At 45.6% G+C, this 13,160-nt stretch overlaps 1 protein-coding gene across 4 annotated transcripts in view; it reads right to left on the bottom strand.

The window, feature by feature from the left end:
* R3HDM2 (R3H domain containing 2) overlaps positions 1–13,160 on the bottom strand; it is a 761,481-nt gene that overhangs the window by 96,174 nt on the left and 652,147 nt on the right. For all 4 annotated transcript variants that reach the window (XM_085654624.1, XM_085654627.1, XM_085654622.1 and 1 more), the window contains one exon: positions 5,701–5,855. In XM_085654624.1, coding sequence (XP_085510750.1) covers positions 5,701–5,855 — 155 coding nt within the window. The remainder of the gene's footprint in view (positions 1–5,700; positions 5,856–13,160) is intronic.

The following is a 13,160-nucleotide window of genomic DNA, read 5'->3' as shown; positions in this document are numbered from 1 at the left end:
GGCTATATGCCTATATAAAAACGATTTACCAATTGAGAATTAATTTTCTCAGTGGAAATTGTGGCGCAAAGCTAACATGGACTGTCAGATAAGAGTTTTACCTTTAGAAAGTTAAAATTAAGATGACCTGTGTAAAGAGAAAAACGAAATTGTGTGTTTTACAATAGACTAAATTCAGATACAAAATGTCACAGCATTTATCTTTTGTATAGGGTATTCAAAGGCATTCACATTATACAGAACGACAGAGTTGTGTTGGCTTGCAAGGTTGACTTGAAAGGCGTGTGAATTGGACGCCTTTACGTGTCAAACAGCTGTGTCAGCAAGACTATTTCTATTCTCTGCGGACTCCGGCCACAGAGAACAGCTAAAGTCAAACACGTTGTAAAATGCGGCATTTCAGACTGCGGTTTTAAAAGTTAGAAATATAGTTTTATGATTTTTGATAAACAGAGGGCAGATTGACAGTAGGGATTTCTTTTCCTAATGCCTTTTTTTAAAATAAGGATAAGAGTGGTTTTTGATGTTAAATAATAATGACTGTCCTTCATTTAAAAGTGGCGCAGACTTAAGATGTTTCAAGATAAGCTTCTGTGCTTAGGGCTAAGAATTAATGTGTTTCAATATGATATGAAAAGCAAGCTGCATCCCTTTGCCTATGTGGACTCATCAAAATGATTAGATTTATTTAAAAAAATATATATATATATACATATATTTTTATTATTTTGTGATTTAAAATATGTGCATTAAATTCGTTTTTTAATATTTATAATGCCTAATAATGATACTGTGACCTCCTAGCATCCAAATTGCATTTAAGCCGTGCTATACAGCAATAGGGGGTCAATTACATGTGAAAATGTCACTTTATCCAGGCGTACAAAACTCATTTTTATAAGGGCATACATTATACATTTCTGATGCCACATCTCTGGGATATGTAGAGGACATTCTGGGGATGACTATTATGCAAAAACATTGTAGGATATTAATTTTTAAGCGCCCTAAAAATCAAAGTCGAAATTGAGTAAAAATTCACTATTTAAATGAGATTTCTCCAGTCAGAGCAGCTTTTAAACTGCCTTAGACTCAAGTAAATGCACATATGTACGCATATAACTTCATAGCTGACATTTATATTGCTCAAGCACTCAGCACCCTGATTCTAAATATACCCATGTACAAAAACTGGCAGAAGTTATTAAGCTTACCTCTGAAATTGCTGGTAGACACACAGAGTGGGTTTTGCTGCTCTGCCTTCGGTCTCTAGGGTCACTTTGACTTGGGAGCACCGCATGACAACCTTGCATACAAGATGCAACAGCTGCATAGGTTAAAGGCCGAACTCCTACATTTAGAGGCCTGGCAGGGCTCGGCTTCCCATGAGCTTTGACATTTCGACATTTGAAAGACGAAATGGCAGGGGAAGAAAGAGGTTTTTGCTTACTTTTTTTTTTGGTAAAAGCAAGTTTTTGTGTGCACTCAATGAACATAGTATATGTGACCTCTCTTTAAAAGACAATGGCTCTGCTATATATATATATATATATAGTATAAATGTTTTTAGGGTTGAATTCAGGAAGCAATGGGATTCAGTTTGAATTCATGCGGCCTCATGTTGCTATACTACATTTGCTAAGGGAATATGTTCTTTAGCTAAGTTTACTGCGCTATTTAGCTCCTCAGAGTTTGTTTATGCCCAGTTGCTACAAATTGGGGCTAATAGTGTTGACAGAATGAAACCTGTTACAGGTTTCTTACTGTCAAAACTGGGGAGAGGAGGCTAGCTCCTCTACAAATTAAGGGTAGGCAAATTTATGTGTTCTCTCTCTTTTTCTTAATTTTTTTCGAGCCTGTTTAAACTGTCTGTGAAATAACCATGAGACATTTAATTGGCTATTCAGTAATACTGTTTTAAACATTATTAGCATTAATAAAACAAATAAATATATTTTGCTATGTTACTACCCGTCCTCTCTGATGGAATTATGAGAGGATGAGTAGTCTAGATTGCTGCTTCCTTATTTGATCTTTAAGGGGAACTAGATGTAGGTAGTTTTTGTTTGAAAATTCTCAGGTGACAACACCACTATTGTTTGTTATTCTCATGCTACATACAGTTTTGCAAGGGCATTGCTAGTTTTATTAGCTAGTCTGTGTAAATAAACTGACAGTCCTTACTAGAACTGATGTTGCATAGTTTGGATTGTGAAAAAGTAGAATGCAGGGAAGAGGTCTATGCGATCCTTAGCAAATATCATTGAGGAAAATATGTGTTTACCCCATTAGACAATGCCACCATATGTGAAGACATCCATTTAGATAGAATTCTCGTGTAGTTATCTACCCTTAGATGATGAAGGCTCTCACACGGAAACCCAATTGAAAAGCTTAGAGGCACTGTTTTGCCTACTGCCTTTATATTTGTATTGCTTTTTGAGAAGGACAGTGTATTCTAGACCAAAATTGTCCCATGGCGTGTGGCCACTCCTTTGAAGATTGCAGGCCACCTGTTTGCAGTCCCCTTGTTATACAATGAACTGTTTAAAGCATCGCACTTGCTTCATCAGAAGGCGTTCAACATCAGGAAAGAAGGAGGAGCTGGTTTTGCCACAGAACCAGATTTTCAGTACAAAAGAGCGCCTGTCATGTGCTGGCAACCTCTGACAGTGTGCAGTCCCTTGAGCCCCTTGGCCTGAGTTTTTGGCCACACACACACACACCCCTTTTTCCTTTGCTCCAATGGAAGTGCAGTGCACCGGCGGATCCAAGATTGACAAAAGGCACTACATTCTGGTGCCCATGAAAGAGCAGCCTGAGCGTCCTCTGACACTGAATGATGAGTGTTGGAGCCTGAGAATGGTCCCGGGTCTGCACGAGATGACCTGTGCCCTTGATCAATGGAGAGCACACTACCTGTAGTGCCTGCCGCAAAGGAGAGATACTGGTGCACTGCCTTGAGACATTGAGACTTTCGAGTGAGCTGTGGGTGTTTGCCAGGAGGGCACTCCAACTAAGCAGTACTTTTCTCATGAAGAGGCCTGAATCGAGAGGCCCATGCGAAAGAAAACAACAAAAGAAGATTTGATGGACAAGAGAGGCTTTTTGAACGGACTCTGGGCATAGTTGATTTCACAAAAGGTTTCAGTGTGATTGTATAGACTAGGTGTTAGGAGACTGATTGTTTTGCTGCCATTGTTTTAAAGAACTATTCTGTTTAGTAAAAGCAGAACAAAGTCCATTCTCTGTGGAAAGAGTACCCCATTGATCGTCCCATTTTTGAGGAGGAGCAACCCTTTGCAGCTCTTCGTCCTAATTCTCATGGTCCTGTGTAGTTCTCCTGGTCCTCTGGATCCAGGATCATTTTTGTAAATAATATGTCTGACTGCTTTAATGTTTGTATTGGGTATAATGATAGATACTCTAGCCCTCATAAAGGAAACACTGGAAAAGTCTAGCGAAAATGTTTTTGAAGTTGAAATTGATGGTAACTGAAATGCATAGGAGCCTTGAAAATGTTTTTACTGGATGGTTCTAGGATTTGCTTAGGACTAGAAAGCTAATAATTCTGTTTCTGATAGTAATTACTCTCTCCTGCTATCTGTATGACCCAATTCTCTGTTCCCTTTGTACTTCTGTTTATACCTCATACATACCCGCTTAACAATATTTAGAATGAGAAATGCCCACCTAGCAATGAATTGGGAAATTTATGGAAAAAAAAATTTATTAAAAATTAATATGCATATTTTTCATTTTTCCTCCTGGATTATGGGAGATGTCTTCAGCTAACGCTAAAAGGGTCGTCTGTCGTAAATTGGCTGCGATTAAATTAGCGTTAGCAGAATCCATCTGGTATTTAGAGGCTATCCTGTACATTTTGTGGAATCCATTTTGTATTTCTGGCAGCCATTTTGTCTTCCCTTGTGCTCGGTTTAAAGGACTGGCTATACTTAGACTCTGCTACCCTGCACATGCGCAGGAATATCTAACTGTCCATGCATCTGTTTTTAGTCTGTAACTATCAGGTTGTTTCTACCAGAGTCAGCAACTGCTAGCTCCTCCTTTACTGTTGACGGTGCATTTCTGTATGACCATCTATGTATGTAACTCTTCTCATGTATGCTTGCACCGCCCTTTTCCTCTGAGCCCCTGTGTGGGTATAAAAGACCCATGGTTCTTCTACTCTGTGTGCTACCTTCATTCAGCACCACAGGGTGCTGGGTGAATGTGGTTCCACCTCATGAGGTTTAATAAACTATGTATTTTCTATTTCAGTTTCTGTGCCAACTTCTTTCTAATAGTCCGAGGACTCTGTGCAGAGAAGGGCGAACCCCTTGCACTGGTAGGCCTAGCTGAGGCCTATTTTCTACAACTGTGCGGAAATTTTGCTCCACACTGGGGGCATTTTTTAAACGGCGTCCTTTCCATGAGCCGTAGGCCCCACGGCGTGGATAGGCCCAGCAGCCCGCGTCGACGTCCGGAATCGAGCCGATGAATTCGATGTCTAGTGAAGGTGCTTCGATGTAGTTGTAAAAGTTTTTTCGCTTCGAAAAGCTTGTATTTGAGATTTTCAACCAGAGTGGAAAAGTTACATCCGAACCCAATGGCGGAAAAAAACAATCTGAGGACAGAGTTGATGCCCATGCGCACTGTAGTCCAAGGGAGGAGTCACCTATCTCGTGACCAAAGACTTCTTCCGAAGACAACAACCTGCAAGCATCCGAGCCCAACACCAGATGGCGATCTACTATCCTAAGTGTGTGATCTGCAGCTCATATGCCTCGAACATTATTTTTCACCCGAACCAGCAAGCCAGTTCCGCTCCCTTCAGAACCATCTCCTTCCATAATAATCGCCGATATAGCTACTGTTGCTTCCCTATCAAGAGGTACCCACACATTTCCCGCAACATTACACTCATTACCTTGCGTGGTGCTCTGCAGTACTTGTGATAACCTGTCCTGGTTGCTCACACAATCCCACAATAGTCTCAAACCGCTCCTTCTCCTGCTGCTCCTGCTCCGGTCCGGACCGCAGAGCTGCCACTGCTGCCTCTCCGGATGGATCCAGCAGCTGTTTCTCTCTTACTGGGCTCCTCTGAGTGTGTAGCAAGTTACCAGTAGCTGCGAAAGCCTCTGACTGTAGGCTGCCGCATGGAGTTCTCACCGCCCATTACACGCCGCCCATTCCGTCTGTCCGCACAGCCCTCCTGAGGCTTCCCCGTGTTTTCTTCAGCTTTCTTCAGCAGTGCACCTCAGCGATTTTGCCCCGGTCCCTTCGCCGCCATGCCGGCCTTCTTTGGCGGGTCTTTCACGGGTGTAGTTTTTTTTGGAGCCATCAGTCCCTCGCAGATAGGGCACCCAGTATCAGTGGTGGTTCCGGACTCCCACAGAACGGCCAAAATTGGCAAGCAGCTGATTTAGCAGGTAGATGCACAGCAGCATATCCTTAGCATTTCCTCGGCTTGTACTAATCCATCAAGCTGCTTGAGGGAGAGAGTCTAAGCAGCGACTCTCACAGAAGTCAGCCTGTGGCCATCTTGCCTACTAACCCTAAAGGTTTTAAATGGAAATGGAGGAGTGCCTTTTCTTTTGCTTCTAAACAGCAAATGCATGGCTGGACTTTCTACAATGCTTTAGTGACTATAGTGTGCCCATAAGTAATCAACAACTAGTGTGGCAGGAACTTTCTTACCTGGAGCCGTTCTGCTGTGCTGGGGGTATAACACTGTAATAAACGGGCATTCCCCCGGTTGACATGCCTCCCTGAACGGTCTGGTTGGCAGGAACCAAGACTGGCTGTTGATATGTCTGTTGCACGATGCCCTGTGACTCGTTCCCCACTGGAACCTGCATTAAGGAGACACTCTTTAAAACGGTGACGAAGTTTCAAGTTTAAAAAGTGCATAAGAACAACTTCACATTAAATGTAATTGAGGAATTCCTAATCATTAGCTCTATCTTGTCGCAAACTACCACCATTTCTTCTCTTCAACCTTGTACTGCCAACAGACTGACTTTTGAAAACTTATCATCATTGAAAGTGTTAAGCAATCTGTATGCAACATAAATGGGTAGAGCTAGGCTGCACGAAGATTTGGTCTTCAATACCAAGGAGAAGCAAGATCCGACCCACATAATTGGCCTAGGAGATCCAGGACATTAGCATTATATAGCCCTGATACTCAGCCAGTGCCAAAAATCGGTCAAGCACTGCATAAAACAAATAAAAGGCACACTCACATTTCTAGAATACACACAATGTCAAAGTAGTAAAACTTTAATGTTTAGACAAAGACCAGGAGAACAGTACATACATACATTCGACATTCTCTTATTAACCAAACCAAGAAGCACGGAGGGAGAAGTGGCTACACCCTCGATCATCTACAGCACTAAAGAACAAGTTACTTACCTTCGATAGCACTTTTTCTGGTGGATACAGTATCTGCCTGTGGATTCCTCACCTTGTGAATATCCCCTGCGCCAGCATTCCACGAAACTTTTTCCTAGCTCTCCACGCCGACGTGGACGTCATAATTTTACGGCTCCGCTCGAGACTCCGTATGACGTCACCGGAGCCATAAGAGAGCCACGTCGGCGTGATGACGTCAGTTCCACACGTTTTTTCCGTGCCTCCGAGGCGAACAGGTGGACTGACACAGACTCAAGTATACATAGTACACAACATTTGAACCAATATATACAGCACAAAGTCAAAAAGGAAAGCTAAAAACATCAGCATTTCCTATAAAATTACTAGATAGAAAATACAATGACTAAACAACCAGCCAAAAAGGGATCTTTTTAGGTATACAAAGGTGGACAACGGAGAGGCGGTGGGTCAGTGAGGAATCCACAGGCAGATAACTGTATCCACCAGAAAAAGCGCTACTGAAGGTAAGGACCCCAAGAGGAAATCCAAACTGTCCCCACCTCACCCCCCCCCCTCCCCTTCCCGCCACCTCCGAGCCACCGCCCACTCTAGTGCCTCCACTAAAGAGTGTTCATCAACTCTCAAAAGAACGTCAAACTCGACTCCCTAATTTGATCCACCCTCCGCATCTCCTTGAACCCGCTCAGCCGCTATTGTCACCTAATAACACTAGTACTCAACCAGATCTCAGGTGGTTGATTACATGCCATGACACAACGCACCCTCCTCCCAGGGTACAAAAAGGAAACATGCTCTACTCCAGTAGTAATAGACATCCCATCATAAATATGACCGTCACTACACAGTTCGACCCGCCCCATGATGCCCTCACCCCTTCCCACAACACCATGGCGCAGCGTCTCACTTCACTTGAAAACCAACTAGAAACAATTTCCCGGGGCTTGAACGAAATCCTCACCAACCTCGACAAGGCCCGAAGGCCCCAACAATCCCCCTCCAGGTCTCCATCGCCATTCAACTCCAACCACCACCAGTGCCCCACTAGGCCCGTAGCAATCCCCGTGACACAGGTACCGAGACCCCCAAGACCGGATAAGGTGGACTTGTCTCAAAAAATCCTAAGAAACACAGCCTGCGTCACGAGAGCTCAGAGTCTCTCAAATACCGACATCGAGCCCGTCTCCTCTAGACCTACCAGGACTGAAGCCGAGATGTCCGACCAAGAAGCGGCCGATCTAGCCTCCTCGTATGACGCACCCCCCTTTGACTCGCCAAAATCAAAGATCCAAGTGATCACGGGTTTTGGAAGAGACCCTCCGCGCACAAAACTCCCCAGACCACCTTTCCTCACCTCCCTTCCCAGGGCACTCAAGGAATTGAACCCTAGCAAAAAAGAGTTTTCCACCAACTGCATGCTCATCAACTGCAGATCGTTATCCATGCATGCTACCGAACTAGCAGAAGCCATTCTCTCGCAAGACGTTGACATTGCGTTCATCACGGAGACCTGGCCCAATGCTTAGACATGCTTGTGCCCCCAGGTTACTCTATTATTAACAAAAACAGAAAAGACCAACGAGGGGTGGCGTAGCCATCATCCATAAGGACAACATCTCCATCTTGGAAACTGACTCATGCAAATACAACACCTTTGAATGTCTTTCCGCTAACATAAAGACCAAAGATAATGGAACACTTCTCGGTCACCTTCTCGATCACCCACCAGGCAACACCTCAGCATTTGGGGAACAACTATCAGACCTGATTGCTCACTGTGCTCTCGGAGACTCCAACAACCTAATTCTTGGTGATCTTAACCTGCGATGGAACGAAACACATAATCCGCTAATTCAAACGCTATCCAATCTTCTCGGTGACAATAACTTAACCCAACATTGCACAGAGGAGACGCACTACAAAGGAGCTACCTTAGATGCCATCATCGCCCAACGAGACGCAATCTCAATCGAACACGTATTCCCCGTGGACTGGTCGGACCACCACAGGATCCTATTCTATATCAACCAACAAATTCTCTCTCAAACCCCTCTGCAAGACCCCCCCAAATGGTTCAGAAACCTCTCCCAGATTCCCATGGAAGTCCTCGAAGAAAGGATAAGCTCGCTCCTTCCCTGCCCCAACAACCACCTCTCCACTACCGAACTCACTGCGCGGTACAACTCTAACCTGGTGACTATGCTAGACCAACTCGCTCCTCGAAAGTTGAAAAAAAGCAGAGCCACTCCGTCCAGGTCTTGGTTCAACACGGACTAATTCCGAAAGGAGAAACCTAAGAGCCAAAGAAAGAAACTGGAGGAAGAACCCTACCTCCTCTCTCCACGAACAACTCAAAACAGCCCGCAGGAAATACAACAATCACACCAAAAACAAGAAATCCGCATTTTTCCGCTCTGCGCTGGACAGTGCAAAAAATAGACCTAGAGAGCTCTATAGCATCATCAGGCAACAAACCTCCAAACCCGTGACCTCCTCAATACAGGCTTCGAAAGATCTCTGTGATAACTTCGCCAACTTCTTTAACAACAAGATTACTAAGATCGAGCACTCTCTGGACACCACTAACTCTCAATCCACTAAGAGCACCATGCCCGGGGCGGTCGTTGTCGCGCCTTGCACCTCCTCCAATTCTTGGCTAAGCTTCCGCCCTATTGAGGAACACGAGATAACCACGCTGATTTCCAATTCCAAACCCATGTCCTTGATCTCAATCCACCCCATCTAACCAAAAAGCTGAAGCACTCCATAGCACCGCATTGGTGCGCGATAATAAACAGCTCCATGAAAAATGGAGACGTCCTAGACTGCCTTAAAGTAGGTCAAGTCACACCCCTGTTGGAAAAAAGCCGGCCTTGACACAACGGATCTGAATAACTTTAAACCCGTATCCAACCTTCCCCTTCTGTCCAAAATCCTAGAAAAGTGCGTACTCCAACAACTAACCCAACACCTGGATAACATCAATCTCTTGGACTCTGACCAATCTGGCTTCAGAAAAGGCTGTAGCACAGAAACCGCGATCCTCAACATCAACAACGATATCCACCACTCACTTGACTCTGATCAATGCTGCCTGCTCATTCTCCTTGACCTATCGGCAGCATTCGACACAGTAGACCACAAACTCCTCATCAGGGCTCTCCAAGAAAGAGCAGGTCTTGGTGAGGCGGTCCTCCAATGGTTTTCCTCATTCCTACACAATCGCACTCAAAAAATAAAAATTAAAAACTTTGCTTCTGACTCGCACCCTGTCAACAAGGGAGTCCCTCAAGGCTCAGTGCTCTCCCCGCAACTCTTTAACATCTACATGAAACCTCTCACCAAACTACTCAGATATATCTGGAAACCACCTCCCTAAGTGACATTCAAAGACTCAATGACGTGCTGAGAGATGTCCAACACTGGCTGTCATCGAATCACCTTAAACTAAACCCCGACAAAACCGAGATACTTCTCATTTCGAACAAGGAGGAGAACCCTCAAATTGTTGAATGGCTTAAGGCCGTGGACGCGCTCAACGGGAATCTCACTAGGCATCACACTAGACCCGAAACTAAACATGACCAGACATATCAAGAATTCGGCCAAGAACGCTTTCCTGAACCTTAAACTACTGAACAAAATAAAACCCTTCATTCTGCCTAGTGATCTCAAACAGGCCACTCAAACACTGGTACTGTCAAGACTGGATTATGGGAACGCAGTCCTCTCAGGAATTGCAAAGTCACACCTAGCTCCCATCAGAACAACTCTGAATGCGGCAGCCAGAATGGTCACTGGAATCAAGAAATTTGACCACATCTCTCCTGCACTCAGAGATCTTAAGTGGCTCCCAGTTGAAATGCGGAACAGCCTGCCTCACTCAAAGCCCTACATACCGGCAAACCCGAATTCCTGGTGGCCAAACTCATAAAAGCCGGTCAGGCCAGGAACCTCAGAAGCTCAAACTCTCTCCTTCTCATCCCGCCAAAAACTCGAAAACTAAAAACTGCAGCTTGATCCTACGCCGGAAGCACGCCCAAAATCTGGCACTCCATTCCCCCTCACATCAGAACCATTCCCTCTTTTGTAAAATTCAAAAGCCAACTCAAAATCCTATTCCTTAATCGTGCCCTAGGGAGTAGATAGGAGCACTCAGAATGGGGGTAACAGACACCCCCGCATTGCTCCAACATCATGTCCGCAAGACTACGAAGCAGATGTTCCCTGGACTACGAAGCAGACCCCTCAACGACGCCCTGCATTATTATTGTGTCATTCTCCTGTCTCGTTTGTTGTAATCTCTGCAATGTATCCTCTGTAAAGCGCTCTGATACCCTCGGGTCAGGCCAGCGCTATATAAAACTTCTAAATAAATAAATAAGTAAGTAACTTGTTCTTTGATGGATACATCTGCCAGTGGATTCCTCACCTTGTGAATAGATTCCCACAGCAGTCCCACTCCCGGAGGAGGGTGTCCACCTTTCCTATACCAAAAAGTCCTGCAAGACAGAGCATGCAAAATGGCCCTCCCTCCTCATCTCAGAGTCTAAGCAATAATGTTTTGCGAAAGTATGGAGGGAGGCCCAAGTAACGGCCTTACAAATGTCTGCAACTGGAACACCCCTGGCCAAAGCAGAGGTAGAAGATTTAGCTCTAGTTGAATGAGCTCTAATACCCTCAGGAGGAACCTTACCAGCAAGGGCGTAGCAGATCTTGATGGTTAGGATGATCCACCTGGACAGAGTGCGCTTGTGCACAGCTTTGCCTTTTGAGTGTCCAATATAGCCCACGAGGAGCTGATCTTCCAAACGAAAATCCTTTGTTCTGTCCAAATAAAAGTGCACTGCTCTTTTAGGGTCCAAGCGGTGAAGTCTCTCCTCCTCCTTGGAACGGTGAGGGGAAGGATAAAACACAGGGAGAGTAATGGACTGCCCCATATGAAAAGGAGTAACTACCTTAGGAAGGAAAGCAGCCCTGTTCCTGAGGACCATCCTTTTAGCATGTAAGGATAAAAACGGGGGTTTCGCACTAAGAGCATGAAGCTCACTCACCCTCCTTGCCGAGGTTATGGCTACAAGAAAGACCGTTTTAAAAGACAACAACCTCAAAGGACAGCTATGAAGGGGTTCAATAGGGGATCCCATCAAAAAAGTTAAAACAAGATTAAGGTCCCACTGTGGCATTACAAAGAGAGTAGGTGGAAACCTATTAGTAAGGCCTTTGATAAATCTTAAAACAATAGGAGATTTAAATAACGACGGCTGATCTGGAAGACACAGAAAAGCCGATAAGACTGATAATAGCTTTTAACCGTGGCCACAGCACAACCCTGCTGAGCCAAGGAAAGAGCAAACTGAAGCACATCAGCAAGGTGGGCTTTTAAAGGGTCAATGGATCTCTCTCCACACCATTTTACAGACTTAGACCATCTATAGGAGTAAATGGACTTGGTGGAGTGTCGCCTGGCCGATAAAATAACATCCACCACATCCGGCGGGAGAGAGAAGGAACTCGGGTTGCTCCGTTCAATCTCCAGGCATGAAGGTGCAGGCTCTGGAGGTGGGGGTGTAGAACCTGCCCCTCCGACTGCGAGAGGAGGTCTGCCCTGAGAGGGAGACGGAGCGGAGGGTGCGACGAAAGGTGAAGTAGATCTGTGTACCACACCCTTCTTAGCCAATCCAGGACGATCAATATAACATGGGCCCGGTCTTGGCAAACCTTCCTCAGAACCCGAGGAATCAAGGGTATGGGTGGAAACGCGTAAAGGAGTTGTGAGCCCCAACTCAACTGAAACACGTCCCCCAACGCCCCCTGCATCGGAAAATGGAGACTGTCGGGCAATGCGCGTTCTCTTGAGTGGCAAACAGGTCCACCCGAGGAGTCCCCCACGTCCGGAAGATGTGCTGAACTACCTCTGGATGAAGCCTGCACTCGTGGTCGGCAGAAAACTATCGACAGACTATCCGCACGTACGTTCGGCACTCTGGCCAGATGATTCACCATCAAGCAAATCCGATGGTCCTGAGCCAAGGACCAGAGTCGCAAAGCCTCTCTACAGAGACTGTACGACCCTACTCCTCCCTGCTCGTTGACATACCACATCGCGGTAGTGTTGTCAGTCAGGACTTGAACCGACTGACCAGGAAGGGAGAAAAGCCTTGAGCGCCAAACGTATCGCCCGCAATTCTAGAAGATGGATATGAGGCAATCTTTCCTCTGGAGACCAAAGACCCTTGATCTCCAGATCCCCGAGATGAGCACCCCACCCCAGGGTGGAGGAATCCGTTATTACTGTGGCCACCATTGGAGGAAGATGAAAGGTCTTTCCTTGAGACAGATTGCCCTCCACGCTCCACCAAGACAGATCCGCTGCAGCTTCTCTGGAGATCATGACTGACTCCCTGAGATCCCTGTTGTGCTGATACCACTGCTTGCAGAGACACCACTGGAGCGCCCTCATGTGCCAGCGAGCAGGGTTGACCAACAGAATGCAGGAGGCGAACAAACCGAGCAGGCGAAGGACCTTCAGAACCGGAACAACCGCTCCATTGTGGAATAAAGGGATCATCTCCTGAATGTCGAGAATTCTTTGTGGAGGAGGAAATGCTCGACACACAGCAGTGTCCAGTACCGCCCCTATGAACAGGTTGCGCTGAGAGGGCACCAGGTGAGATTTGGGCACATTGATTGAAAATCCCAAGTTGAATAACAGATGAGAAGTTACCTGCAGATGATGTTGCACCATCTCTGGCGACTCT

Source organism: Triturus cristatus, chromosome 4_1, assembly GCF_964204655.1.
Source record: "Triturus cristatus chromosome 4_1, aTriCri1.1, whole genome shotgun sequence".
Lineage (NCBI taxonomy): Eukaryota > Metazoa > Chordata > Amphibia > Caudata > Salamandridae > Triturus > Triturus cristatus.
The sequence above is the reverse complement of the archived record's forward strand: the minus strand, read 5'-3'. Positions and strand labels throughout refer to the sequence as shown.